The sequence below is a fragment of the Lepus europaeus genome, chromosome 15 (assembly GCF_033115175.1).
Source record: "Lepus europaeus isolate LE1 chromosome 15, mLepTim1.pri, whole genome shotgun sequence".
Lineage (NCBI taxonomy): Eukaryota > Metazoa > Chordata > Mammalia > Lagomorpha > Leporidae > Lepus > Lepus europaeus.
This window is the reverse complement of record NC_084841.1, coordinates 26760255-26775592: the sequence shown is the minus strand read 5'-3', so window position 1 is coordinate 26775592 and position 15338 is coordinate 26760255. Positions and strand designations below refer to the sequence as shown.

Sequence of the window (15338 nt, the reverse complement as noted above, 5' to 3'; positions counted from 1 at the left end):
CAATAGCTGGGGTTGGTCCAGGCTGAAGCTGGGAGCCTGGAACTATAGCCTGGTCTATCAATTTGCAGAGGAAGGGGAGCAGTATTTGGGGTTCATTTCTACTGAAAAGCCTTGGGGAATTTTCTTTTCACAACCTAAATTACAATCACAATTATTCTACCATAGCCAGAAAGAGAGCATGATCTTTTACCATGCAGAGAAGAGAGCCAGATGAAAATACACTTTAAAAGAAAAGACACCCTTTCTTGATGGTGCCTTTCTTCAGCCTAGACTGCATATGAGATAATTAATGGGAGCATTGGGAGGATCACGAAAGATGCTCTTTACCTCGTGAGGACCAGAGATAGCCTCAGCCCACTGGGATCTCACCCAGCTGGCATTTTCTCAGAATTCATACATTGATTCAACAAATCTTTCTTAACTATCTACACTGGCCCCATGCCAAGTACTCACAACACATGCTGAATAAGGCAGGTTGGGCTTACCTTCATGGCAGTGATAGTCTAAGGTTACACAGAATAACTAAAAGCTGTTTTATGTTTCAAGTTCCTATGATAGACACAGAGAAAGGGCTATGATAACTAGCAGTAGAAAGCACCTTCATGTATAAAATATCCAAGGAAGATCTCTCTGGGGTGGTGTCTCATTTTAGCTGAGACATAAAAGAAAAGCAATGATAGGTAATGCAGAGAGGGAAGCAAGAAATACTTAGTCATAAGAACTTCAAGGACATAGGATTAAACTAGGGAGAATCTGGGGAGGAAGCTGAATTGATGAGCACAGGTATCCATCTCCATTCTACCTACCTGAGGTCCCCACCTGGATGTAGACAGGGACAAGAAAAGTCAGGCCAGTCCCATGAGGGAGACCAGGATGTGGAGGCAAGATAAGCCAAAGGATAAAGTATTACATTGGTACTAGTGGTTGAACTCTGTAATTAACACACAATTATTCTTAGGTGTTTAAATTTTAACTGAAAAGTGATCCCTGTTAAATATAAGAGTGGAAAAAGAGAGGGAGGAGATGTACAATTTGGGACATGCTCAATCAGACTTGCCCCAAATGGTGGAGTTAGAAACGTGCCAGGGGATTCCAATTCAATCCCATCAAGGTGGCAGGTAACAATGCCATCTCACTAGTCCAAGTGATCAATTTCAGTTCACAATTGATCATAATGATAGGTCTAATAATCAAAGGTATCACACAAACAAGACTAGTGTCTGCTAATACTAACTGATAGAATCAAAAAGGGAAAAAACGATCCAACATGGGAAGCGGAATACACAGCAGACTCATAGAATGGCAGACATCCTAAACAGCACTCTGGCCTCAGAATCAGCCCTTAAGGCATCCAGATCTGGCTGAAGAGCCCATGAGAGTGTTGTAGGCATGGAAAGCCAAGACACTCTGGAAAAAAAAAGAAGACCTAAATGAAAGATCTCTGTGAGTGAGATCCCAGTGGAAAGAACAGGGCCATCAAAGAAGGAGGTACCTTTCTCAGAAGGGAGGAGAGAACTTCCACTTTGACTATGACCCTGTCGGAATGGGATCGAAATTGACGAACCCTAAAGGCTTCCATAGCCTTGGCAACTCATGACTAGAGCCTAGGGAGATTACTGACGCCATAAACAAGAGTGTCAAATTGTTAAATCAACAACAGGAGTCACTGTGTACTTATGTCTCATGTGGGATCTGTCCTTAATGTGTTGTCCAATGCAAAGTGATGCTATAACTAGTACTGAAACAGTATTTTTACACTTTGTGTTTCTGTGTGGGTGCAAACTGATGAAATCTTTACTTAGTATATACTGAATCGATCTTCTGTATATAAAGATAATTGAAAATGAAAAAAACCCTGGTGTTAAATTGGAAATTGCATAGAAAATTAATCAATTTTTAAAAAATATCATGTAGGATCTCTATCTTTAATGTGCTGTACACTGTTATTTAATGCTATAACTAGTATTCAAACAGTATTTTTTCACTTTGTGTTGCTATGTGGGGGCAAACTGTTGAAATCTTTACTTAATATATACTAGACTGATCTTCTGTATATAAAGAGAATTGAAAATGAATCTTGATGTGAATGGAAGAGGAGAGGGAGTGGGAGAGGGGAGGGTTGCGGGTGGGAGGGAAGTTATGGGGGGAAGCCATTGTAATCCATAAGCTGTACTTTGGAAATTTATATTCATTAAATAAAAGTTAAAAAAAAAATAAAGTGGACACCGGGTGTAAACTTTAAAAAAAAAAAAAAAAGATAAGCCAAAGGGACATGCAGCCGCCAAAATCCAAGAGGTCAGAATGCCAACAAAGGTAGTACTCCACAAAAGGCCACATGAGCTCTGGTTGTCAGAGACCCAAACCCACTAACATTTGTCATGATCCATCAGAAGAATTCTGCAGCCTGCGCATCCCTTTCCTGAGACAGAGCAGACACAGACATGGCTACACAAGGCTGAGAGTGTGGGAAGAGGGGAGTTCCTAGGGCCCGTGTAATGGCTTTCAGTAGGGATGTGCTGAGAAGACTCTCGGTGGTGGAGGCAGGTGATGGCAGGTGTAGGAGGAAGGATGGTAGTGGGGACAAGGACAGGGATAGCTCATTCCCATGATTCAAGCCATTGAGCAGATGTTCTGTGAATTTTCCTGCTACAGGCCTTGCCTAAGAGACACAGTAACCTGATTAGTATTCAAAATCATGAAGAAAATCTATTTTAGCAGGACCCTTAGAAAGGGATAGAAAGACCTTGACAGACAGCTCCCCCCATGGGGATCCTAGATGCCCCCTTCTTGGACAGTGGTAGGTGGGCTTCTTTGAGAGGAATGAGGACAGAATTCCAGGGGGGACGGGCACGCACTGAGACAGAGTGTACCAGCAGGCACTGCACTCTCAATGTCTACAGACTTCAGAACAGCCTGGGGGGTAGCTGTCATTATCCCAGGTCACATATGTGGCTCTCGAGGCTCTGAGTGTTTCTGTGACTTAACCACTCGTATCTGACATTAGAACTCACACAATCGGGCAGGTGTTTGGTCCAGCTGGAATTACTGCATCCTGTGTCAGAGTGCCTGTGTTTGAGTTGTAGTTCTCGTCCTGATTCTGGCTTCCTGCTAACGTGTGAGGCAACAGGTGGCAAACTCAAGTAGTGGATCCCTGTCACCTATATGGGAGACCCATATTGAGTTCCTCACTCCTGGCTTCAGTCTGGCCCAGCCCTGGAAATTGTTGGCCTTTGGGAGTGAACTAGCAGATAGGAGTAAGACAGGAGTATCGGTCTCACATTCTCTCCCTCTTTCTCTCCCTCCCCCCACTTCTCCCTTCCTGTCAAAGAAAGGAAAGGAAAAAAAGAAACCCTCTCAATTCTGTGCCTGTGTTCTGACGTCATAGCCCCATTTGGGCACCTGCTTGTGTGATTTCCTCTCTATTGCATGGAAAGGAACATAGGGTTCACTTGAAGTATACCTAATCCTTCACTCCGACTGGAAGCCTGGAGCCTCCACCTTTTGGTAGATAGGAATGGAGACCCAATACTGAGCACTCAGGTGTTGCCTTTGCTTTTGCTCTCCAAACAGTGCTCCAGAAACTGCAGTGGGGGATTCAAGATCCGCGAGATTCAGTGCCTGGACAGCAGGGACGAACGGAGCCTGAGGCCGTTTCACTGCCAGTTCCTGGCCGGCATTCCTCCCCCGCTGAGTATGAGCTGTAACCCAGAGCCCTGCGAGGAGTGGCAGGTGGAGCCCTGGAGCCAGGTAAGATCTCCAGAAAGGGAGCTATACCATTGTACAGCCTAGCATGAGTCAGCATGTAGATCTGGAAGTCAGGGCAGACCACGTCTGCTTCCTGCCAGTGACCGCCCCCCTCAATGATCCCACAGTGTATTGGGGAAGCTGAACACCTACAGGAGCCAGAAGAGCTTCACCGGGGATTTGATATGTGTGGTTTCAGTCAGGGCAGTTAAGTGATTTGTCACAACCAGGTCTCCCAGTGGATATATTAGGCAGTTGAGATCCCTTTTGGGAAAATAACTACAACGGAATGGTTTGAACAAGGACCACTTGGCTGAGAGCCATTTTGGTCAGAGACTCATGTGCCTCTCCCAGGCTTCTGCAGCTGGGCTGAAGTCATGGAGAGAGCATGTCCTTTCCATGCCCAGTATACTTGTATAGTTCTACCTCTCTGCTACATGCCCAGATCATCGTTTGCACAAATAAAAGTGAGGTGGTATGGGTGTGAGTTCTCTCTTTTGCAAGGGCCCTGGCTCTGCTGGGTCTTTGTTCTGCATCATCACATGAAACTAGTTTTCTGTTCATTAGTGGAGTAGAATGGTATGATTTTCTAAGAGACACACACCTTGATAGCTAAAACATACCCTTAACTACATCTGTGCCAAACAGAATAAAGACCAAAATTAAATATGTAGGTGCTTGGCCTCGCAGTTAAGACGCTACTTGGGACACCTATATCAAAGTGTTGTTGTTCAAGTCTTAACTCTGATTTTGATCCTGACTCCCTGCTAACCTGCATCCTAAGAGGCAGTAGGTGATAGTTCAAGTTTTTGAGTCCCTGAAACCTACATGGTGGACACAGATTGAATTCCTGGCTCCTGTCTTTGACCTGGCCCAGCCCTGGATATTGTGAGCATTTGGGATGTAAACCAGCTGATAGATTTCTATTTATCTCTTTCTCTTTGCCTTTCAAATAAATAAACATTTCTAAAAGATCATCATCAACAACAACAACAGAGGAACCCAGCATATTTTAAGTAAGTACATGGGATAGGAATTTTGCATACAACACAAGGTCTAATTCTCACACTAGCCTATATGGTAGGCCTTGAGGATATTGAAGCTCAGAAAGGTTGAGAAAATTACCTGAGACCACACAACTGGAAAATAAGTGATGGACTCTCAGTTCACACATAGGCAGACTCTAGTGCGTGTGCTCTTTCTGCACTAGAACTTAGCCCAAAGGCAATTGAGCAGAGCAAACTGAGGAAACGCTGCATAGATAACTTGTTCAGTGCCCAGGAAGAGAAGGTGGAGAACCCCAACCTGAAGATACAGAGTCAATGTAGAAGCCTGACTGAGCCCCCTAGAGCTGCCTGCCTCCCCCCAGGTCCAGCACTCATGCTGCTTCCTGAGCTCTGAACCACATCCTGGTGTTTCCTAGGCAGCAACTCCTACTGCCCCGTTTTTCTCTTCCTTGCCCACCCAGCTCTGTGCTACAGGAGGTACCTGCTAGTCCCATGCCCTTAACTCAGGCCTCCAAGCTCTCACTGTAGGCTGAGCATGGCCTGGACCTGTTTCAGGTGAAGCCTCCGGAATTATGGAACTTTGCATAGGAGCCTAGATTGCATTGCCAGATGAATGGCTTTACAGGTTATTGAACACAGGAATCAGACCTTCTTTCTGGATACGAGAAAGACGTTCTGCTTCCTTGGTGGCATCTGGCCCAGTGTGGTGCTGCTCTGCCTGTCCATACTGTCCAATGGCTTGCCATTCTGGGAATGTTCTCGACCTAATCAGTAAATTTAAGCCAGCTCTTACCACCTACGTGGTAGATGCAATAGAGCTGTGGGAATAGCTCTATACCAGGGGTTGGCAGACTTTGGCATCACCATCCGAAGCATTTAGAGGATTTGTCAGAACACAGGTGAATGGCACCTCCGGTGGTAACCAATTTAGAGCGTTTGCGATGTGGCCTGAAATTTTGCATTTCCAATAAGTACCCAGAGAATGCTGAACTTGAAGACCTGAAGACCACACTTTGAGAACCACTTTATCCACACTTCCTTCACCCTTTTCTTGCAGATTACTTGGCCAAGTAGCCCTGGATCTGTATGCTCCTATATAGGTGTACATGGCAATCTCCAAAGTGAGATTTGTCTTCTCTTCTCATCAGAGTTAAAAACATACTGCATAACTGGGGGGAAATCCACGCTGATTCTCAAAGTTGGAATATTGTGAGGGTAATACATTAGTTCTTCAATTGAACAAAACAGGTTAATTGTATGTAATTGCCCTATTCTATGGCACCACTACACATAAGTGCCTGGTGTGGTGGGCATGATATTGACAAGATAGTTATAATTGTTTTATTCCTGGAGTTATTGCTGTAGCCAGTAAGATTTTTCAAAAGTGCTTTTCCAAGTACCCAGAATAGTTTTCAAAGATTCAGTGAATTCCAGAATTTTCTTCTAGAAACCTCGTGAAAATGAGACAATATAACTTATTAGATTTTTTTAGAACTAAGTCCCTTCAGAAATCCAACTTGTCATCTTGAATTTATTTTGGGAACATTACAGCCAATGCATCAGAATCACAAATGAATCTATCAAATTCATTGTTCCTAATATGGACATGTTTAATTCTTTTTTTAACTTCTATTTAATAAATATAAATTTCCAAAGTACAGCTTTTGGATTACAGTGGCTTTTCCCCCCAATAACTTCCCTCCCACCTGCAACCCTCCCATCTCCCACTCCCTCTCCCATCCCATTCACATCAAGATTCATTTTCAATATCTTTATATACAGAAGATCAATTTAGTATATATTAAGTAAAGATTTCAACAGTTTTCATCCATGCAGACATACAAAGTATAAAGTACTGTCAGTACTAGTTATAGCATTAATTCACATTGTACAACACATTAAGGACAGGGATCCTACATGAGGAGTAAGTGTACAGTGACTCTTGTTGTTAACAATTGACACTCTTCTTTATGGCGTCAGTAATCTCCCTAGGCTCTAGTCATGAGTTGCCACGCCTATGGAAGCCTTTTGAGTTCGCTGACTTTGATCTTATTCCGATAGGGTCATAGTCAAAGTGGAAGTTCTCTCCTCCCTTCTGAGAAAGGTACCTCCTTCTTTGATGACCCTGTTCTTTCCACTGGGATCTCACTCACAGAGATCTTTCATTTAGGGTTTTTGTTTGTTTGTTTGTTTGTTTGCCAGAGTGTCTTGGCTTTCCATGCCTAGAATACTCTCATGGGCTCTTCAGCCAGATCAGAATGCCTTAAGGGCTGATTCTGAGGCCAGAGTGCTGTTTAGGACATCTGCCATTCTATGAGTCTGCTGTGTATCCCACTTCCCATGATGGATCGTTCTCTCCTTTTTAATTCTATCAGAATTAGCAGACACTAGTCTTGTTTATATGATCCCTTTGACTCTTAATCCCATCAGTGTGATCAATTGTGATCTGAAATTGATCACTTTGACTAGTGAGATGGCATTGGTACATGCCACCTTGATGGGATTGAATTGGAATCCCCTGGCACATTTCTAACTCTACCATTAGTGATAAGTCCAAATGAGTATGTGCTGAGCTGTACATCTCCTCCCTCTCTTATTCCCACTCTTATATTTAACAGGGATCACTTTTCAGTTAAATTTAAACACCTGAGAATAATTGTGTATTAATTACAGAGTTCAACCAATAGTATTAAGTAGAACAAAAAAATACTAAAAGGGATAAAGTATTCATTTGTTCATTGACAGACAGGGGCTGATCAAGTCACTGTTTCTCATAATGTCCATTTCACTTCAACAGGTTTCCTTTTTGGTGCTCGGTTAGTTGTCACCAATCAGGGAGAACATATGATATTTGTCCCTTTGGGATTGGCTTAATTCACTCAGCATGATGTTTTCCAGGTTCTTCCATTTTGTTGCAACTGACCAGATTTCCTTTTTTTTTTTATTGCTGTATGGTATTCTATAGAGTGCATGTCCCATAATTTCTTTATCCAGTCTACTGTTGATGGGCATTTAGGTTGATTCCAGGTCTTCGCTATTGTGAATTGAGCTGCAATATACATTGAGGTACAGATAGCTCTTTTATTTGCCAATTTAATTTCCTTTGAGTAAATTTCAAGGAGTGGGATGGCTGGGTTGTATGGTAGGGTTATATTCAGGTTTCTGAGGACTCTCCAGACTGACTTCCATAGTGGCTTTACCAGTTTGCATTCCCACCAACAGTGGGTTAGTGTGCCTTTTTCCCAAAATTCTAGCCAGCATCTGTTGTTGGTAGATTTCTGTATATGAGTCATTCTCACCTGGGTGAGGTGAAACCTCATTGTGGCTTTGATTTGCATTTCCCTGATGGCTAGTGATCCTGAACATTTTTTCATGGGACACATTTAATTCTAATACTTTGTGTAGCAGGAAAGGAATACTGAATCCCAATGCCATCTTATGTTTTAAAGTGATCATATTAAGTGTGTAATTGGGCCGGCACCATAGCTCACTAGGCTAATCCTCCACCTGCGGTACCAGCAGCCCGGGTTCTAGTCCCGGTCAGGCGCCGGTTCTGCCCCATTTGTTCCTCTCCCAGTCCAGCTCTCTGTTGTGGCCCAGGAAGGCAGTGGAGGATGGCCAAGTGCTTGGGCCCTGCACCTGCATGGGAGACAAGGAGGAAACACCTGGCTCCTGGCTTCAGATCGGCGCAGTGTACCAGCCATAGTGTCCATTTGGGAAGTTAACCAACGGAAGGAAGACCTTTCTCTGTCTCTCTCTCTCACTATCTAACTCTGCCTGTCCAAAAAAAAAAAAAAAGTATGTAATTGATCATATAGATAGGATTAAGTGTCAAAGTGATCACATAAATAAGACCAAATGTCTCATATAGAAAGGATTAAGTGTCAAAGTGATCACCTAAATAAGACCAAATGTCTGGTAATACTAATAGAATTAAAAAGGAGAGAATGCTCCAACATGGGAAGCAGTCCACACAGCAGACTCCTAAAATGACAAACACCCTAAACAGCACTCTGACCTCAGAATCAGCCCTTAAGGCATTCAGATCTGGCTGAAAAGTCCATGAGAGCATTTCAGTCATGGAAAGCCAAGACACTGTGGCAAAAAAAAAAGTTCTACATGAAGTATCTCTGTAAGTGAGACTCCAGTGGAAGAAGGGGCCATCAAAGAAGGAAGTACTTTTCTCAGAAGGGAGGAGAGAACTTCCACTTTGACTATGGCCCTGTCTAAATACTGATGGAGTTTTTGGACTCAAAAGGCTTCCATAGCTTTGGCAGCTCATGTCAAGAGCCTGGGGTGATACTGATGTCATAAATAAGAGTGTTAATTGTTAAATCAACAACAGGAGTCACTGTGCACTTACTCCCCAAGTAGGACCTCTGTCCTTAAAGAGTTGTACTATGAGAATTAATGGTAAAATTTGTCTTCAAACAATACCTTATACTTTGTGTGGGGGGGTGGGTGCAAATTGTTGAAATCTTTACTTAGTGTAGATTGGTCTTTTGTATATAAAGTTAATTAAAAATAAATCTTAATGAAGAATGGGCTGGGAGAGGGAGTAGGACGGGAGTGGGGATGGGTAGCAGGTTTTGGGGGAAAAACTATTATAGTCCTAAAGCTGTACCTATGAAACTTGTTTTCATTAAATAAGAGCTTTCTTAAAAATAAATATATAAATAAATAAAAATAAAAATGTATTATAAATGTGAACCCCACTCTGGGGCTATCAAAGCCAATCATTATAAAAATACCTTTAAACTTAGATTTGGTTTCTAGACTCTTGTGCCACAAAGCAAATGCAGATAATATAACATTCCTTATGGAGTGACCATTTATTTAGGGTTTTAACCAAAATTCTTTCCTTTTGACATATTGTCTGACATTGGGCCATTTGGCATCTTTTCATTTTCTTCTTCCTGTTTATATTCAAGTTTTCCTCTATTGACCCCACCCCTGTTTCCCCATTTTTGTTTTAAGTAACTAGAGTCGTCAAAAGGATGTCCCAGATTCCAATACAGTTGCTAATATTCCTAATGATATAACAGACAACTGAAATGATGGTGAAAAGTTCTCTCCTATCACTGAGTCTGCCACCGCCTGGGTTTTCCCTCATCTTCTCCCTGTTGTGATTCAGTGTTCTAGGTCCTGTGGAGGTGGAGTTCAGGAGAGAGGAGTCTCTTGCCCTGGAGGCCGCTGTAACTGGGCCAAAAAGCCCACGTTCACCAGGACCTGCAATGTGCATCCTTGCTGTCACTGGACCACTGGGAACTGGGACCTGGTAAGAATTGGTTATAGAAGCTTCATTTGACTTTAACTTCATAAAATAAAATGGCATTCATTCTCTTTGGGTTATAAAAGTAAATATTTGAGATTGTCATTGATTCACATTGTGATTCTATACCCTTTGTTTTTGTGCTGCTCTGCCATCGACCATTTCCAAGTCTACTAGAAGTTAGTCCACAGCTGCTGTGGATCCATGTTTACTGTCTTGAGTTCATAAGAGAAAAGGTCAAATATTTTCAAACCAAGAAAGATCAAATACCAAAATTATGCCAAGAGAACAAAGCCTAAGGAAAGGCTTTTTGGGACCCAACACCTTTGCTAGACGAATCACCCGTGTCTTGAAACTGCAGGGTTAGTCTGACTTAGTGGTTTTCAGCCCTTACTCAGCCAGCAGATCAGTCTGCCAGATGGCCAACATGTTTGATGGGGAGATAAACAAAGAAATTAAACTGTAAGTGAGGGCTTTATTATTCTCTGGAAGGTTATTTATTGCATAAATAACACTGTATCAGTGATGCTGAAACTAAAGATAATTCCCCCATAGTTTCTTGCCATCAGAATCTTGTCTTAGCCTGAATTTTCTAGAAAATCAAGCGTTTTCTTGATGCAAAATCTAATACTTTATTAGGAAATGCAACAGTAGGGAAGCAGCAGTGATAGAAAATAAGAAGAAGCCAGAGAAAAAGGAGACTGAAGCCTGAAACGGTACATTACTGGCCTGGTATTTACCTTACTGATCATTGCTCAGTGTCGGGAGTAAGTGCTGACTCTTCGGGGGCACAAATTCTCACAAAGATTAAAAACTACAAAAGAACATTTTTAAGTCTTGTGGACAATCCCCTGAGGGAGTTGGAAGTGGTAGCCTATTGGAAGTGGACATAAGTTGAAGTGTCCTTGGAAGAGCCCTGTATCAGGAATTCATCAATTGTATGTATGAAAGAATGAGATGGTGGGGAGTGGCTAACATTGGAGCTAGCCTTGAAATCACTCCCAACCTCCATAATCTATTGTGAAGTGAAAAAGACAAGCTATGGATTGAAAATACACATTTACCTTTTTTCCCCAAAAAACCACTAAATAGACAGAAAGGATAACACAGCCAAAATGCTACATACCCACAAAAATAGGGCAGGAGACAACAGCAGAAAGAGGGGTCAGTAAAACTTGAAAAGCTGGAAGGAGATGGTCAAACTTACAATAGACTTAGAGACTTAGCAATGCAGAGAAAGCTACAAGCTGGCTGTCACAGGACTGCCAAGAAGCAGACAATCTGTTCAGATGCTTCTGAAGGCAGGGATGAGGGTAGGAGGTGGATTGAAGGTTGGAAGAGAAGCAGGAGAATCTTTAGATTCTCTCTGTCCCAATGATAGCCTGGAGGTCTTCTCTCTGAAGAGCTACACCAGCGACTTCAGAGTAAAGCACAGTTGGTGGTGGCAAATGAAAATACATATGGTAAAAGGGGGCCTGCCCTGTGGCATAGCTGGTGGGGCACCAGTTTGAGTCCTGACTGCTCTGCTCTGATCCAGCTCTCTGCTGTGGCCTGGGAGGGCAGTGGAGGATGGCCAAAGTCTTTAGGCCCCTGCACCCATGTGGGAGACCTGGAAGGACCTCCTTGCTTTTGGCCAGGAATCAGTGCTGCTCCGGCTGTTGCAGCCAACTGGGGAGTGAATCAGCATATAGAAGACCTCTCTCTGTCTGCCTCTCCCTCTCTCTCTGTGTAACTCTGACTTTCAAATAAATAAATAAATCTTTAAAAAAAAAAAAAGAAGAAGAAGGGGGCCGGTGCTGTGGTGCAGTGGGTTAAATCCTGGCCTGAAGCGTCGGCATCCCATATTGGAGTGTCCTTGTATAAGAAAGATGAAGCTAAAAGTAATAAAACATGATGTAAATGTAAATCATAAGAGTGTAAGTGATTTACAATGGCTAAAAATAGAAACTAAGGCTCTATCGATAGACAAATAGATAAACAACTTCTGGTACTTGTGGTATATTCCTATAATGCAACATGATTCCATCTTAAAAATGAAATTTTGACACATGCTACAGTTTGGATAAAACTCAAATACATTGTCCTTATTGAAATAAGCCACTCACAAATGAACAAAACTGTGTGACTCCATTTATGCGAGGATCCTACAGTATTCACATTCATAAAGAAAAAACATAGAATGATGATTATTGAGGGCTGGCTGTAGGGACAGGAGATGAGAAATTCTTGTTTAATGAGTACAGAGGTTCAGTGTGGAAGATAAAAGTAATCTAGAGATGGATGGATGGTCATAGTTGCACAACAGTGTGAATGTTTTTAATGCACCTGAGCTATGTACTAAACATGGTTAAAATGTAGATGTTGTTTTATATGTTTTTACCACAAAGAATAATTTTTAAAAAAGAATGCATACTTTTTGACATCCCCAGGAATCATCATATAGAAGCTGCTCCCACATGGTAGGCATCGCCCTCCTGCTGCAGGGAACCAATCATGGCCTTGCACTAGAGTCCTGTCTGTTAGAATGTCCTGAGACCACACATGGCCCCCCCCAAGCTCCATACTCTGCCCTGTCACTGCCTCCAGTGCACATTCTCCCCCCATTCCATCCAGGTCTTCCTCTCCCACTTCTCTTTTCTCCCTACTCTCAGCTTTCCCGGTCTCTCCACAGCTGTTTTCCCCACATCTGATTACCAGCCTGAATCAAAACTAGTTCAGAGAAACTGAAAAGCAGAGGCAAAAAAGCCCAGCAATGAAATTTTCTTCTGTCTTGTTTGTAATTCAACCTCCCTCCATATGTTTCACTCTATATATTCATGATTCTGGGTTGGGAGTTTTAGGTAGACCAAGGATATGAAGACCCTATCAGCACACCATCTCTCATTTCCACTCTTCTCTAATAACATGCTTCCTTCCACTCATGTCTTCTGTCATCTAGCTTTCTTGCCTTCTGGTTAGCAGGAAATACAGCCACAACTACACCCAACTTTGCATATTTCAGCCTCAGATGTAACCTCTTGCTGGGTCTCAATTTCAAATTTCCAAGGAAGTGATTAATTGGCCCAGCTTGATTTAGGAATCCTTCCTGGGACCATCCCTGTGTGGCTGGGTGAGTTGGATCCCGTGGTGCTCAGAAGGCTGCCTGGATCTCAATGGTGAAACTATGCAGAGGAAGACAACAGATCCTTCTCAAACACAGGAAAAAGAGAACATTCTTTAGAGAACCAAACAGTAAACTAAGCCAAACTCAATCCACGCAACTCATCATATAAGACCCTTCCTAAACTCTCAGCTCCAAACTATTAATGTCTTTATTACTCTTCAAAAAGGTTTCTGATGATGGAGAGACTGCCCCCTGCTCAATCACAGCTGTGCTAGCGGCTCTCTGCTGTGCTCCCTTGGTGGTTCTGGGGAATAATTGACTCTGTGCACCCTTCTCTTGCAGTGCACTGCTTCCTGTGGCGGTGGCCTCCAGAAGAGGATTGTGCGTTGTGTCCCCTCAGAGAACAGTACGCTTGAAGATCCAGCACAGTGCCTGTGTGATCATGAACCCAGACCTCCAGAATTCCAAAACTGCAATTCTCAGCCCTGCAGCAGAGGTGCTGGTGAGTGAATCGATCTGCTGAGTGGAGAAGAGAGTGTTTTTTAAATAAGTCGTTGCATATCACTCCATGGGGGGATCATTTTGCATGCCCTTTACTGAACAGAAATGCTGAAAGAGGCCCACCTGCAAGGAGTCTGATTCAGTGAGGTTTGATTCTTAATTCCTTGAGGGATTATCTCATCTACCTTCCTATCAAACAATATCCACACTGATGTCATCCACCTAGTTGATAATTATATACTTCCATTTTTTTTTTCAAAGATGTCAAAGGGAGATTCTTGACTTTCTTGGGAACACAGTCAAGTACATATGGTCTTCTCTATAAATCTACTACTGCCCCAGGTCAGATTGTCTGAAAGCAGAGTCTTAGTGAAGGTGTGTGCAAAAGATTCATTAAGGAAGTGCTTCCAGAGAGGGCCAGTAAGGGATGGAGGAAACAGGATGGAAAAAGAAGAGGCTCAGTTCTCAGATTTGTTGACTCCTGAGCAGAGAGCCAGACTTTGACAATTCCTACACTCTCCAGACTTTGACCAATGGATAGTCCAGTGAAGGTGAATTTGCAGACATTTAAGCCTCACTACTGAGAGACAGGGGAGCTACCATAGACTGCAGGCAGTCCTCTCAAAGACCCAGGACATCTGGGTATTAAACATATAGAACATGGAGGCTGTGAGTTGGGTGGGGGCAAGGAATAGCTTGTGAACATGGACAATGGGAATTCAAAGAGCAAGAGGTGGGGCTGGCATTGTGGTGTAGTGTGTTAATTCGCTACCCATATGGGCGCTGGTTTGTGTCCTGGTGTTCCACTTCCCATATAGCTCCCTGCTACTGCACATGGGAAAGCAGCAGAGGGTGGCCCAAGTTCAGGCCCCTGCTACCCACGTGGGAGACCCAGAAGAAGCTCATGGCCCAACTGGTCTGGCCCAGCTCTTGCATTGCTGTCATTTGGGGGAATGAACCAGTGGATAGAAAATTTCTCTCTCTGACTCTCCTCTCTATTACTCTTTCAAATGAATAAATAAATCTTTTAAAAAAATAGCGAGAGGTAAGCTGTGACATATCAACACTGTCTTTGGCATTCAATGTTCACTGTCAAAAGTATCCCAAATTGTGGCATATAATCCCCTCAGTTGTTTCAAATGTGTTCAGTTGCAGCCTGTAGAGGGTATGTGGCATGTATGTGACTCAGAGTGCAGTGACATCAGAGCCAGATTGCCAGCCCAGGCCCCCCTCCTTTTTTGCTCTCCACATGCCACGCTTCCACAGCTAAGGCAGAAATCCTGCTTTGGGAATGGGCAGCACTGGGTCTGCAACCTAACAGAGCTTCTTTCTACCAATATGACCTTGACAAGTTGCTTAATGCTCTTAGCCTCCATTTCCTTTTGTGTATAAAGGGAACAATAATACAAATTGTGCAGAGTTATAGTGAATGTTTTAAACAATATGGATAAAGTGCTCTTATCAACACTATCACAAGGGAAGTCAGTTACCTCCCTTGGGCAAGTTACTGCATTTCAACAGACTGTACTTTCTTTATCCATAAATGAGTGGGTTCAACCGCAAACTCTAATCTCCACCCCACTGATATTTTGAACTTCATTGACAGGCAAGGTTTCTAAATTAAATTAAGAACCTGGGGTGAAAGTTCTCCAGTAGGGACAGAGGAAGTTTTTGATAATTTGTTTACATTAGTTGTGAAGGAGAAAATGCC

General features: G+C 42.9%; 1 protein-coding gene across 1 annotated transcript in view; it reads left to right on the top strand.

The window, feature by feature from the left end:
* Window positions 1-15338, top strand: part of ADAMTS12 (ADAM metallopeptidase with thrombospondin type 1 motif 12) — a 333668-nt gene that overhangs the window by 307530 nt on the left and 10800 nt on the right. Inside the window, exons 21-23 of the mRNA XM_062211778.1 lie at window positions 3571-3747; window positions 9886-10029; window positions 13469-13628. Of these exons, the coding sequence (XP_062067762.1) occupies window positions 3571-3747; window positions 9886-10029; window positions 13469-13628 (481 nt within the window). The remainder of the gene's footprint in view (window positions 1-3570; window positions 3748-9885; window positions 10030-13468; window positions 13629-15338) is intronic.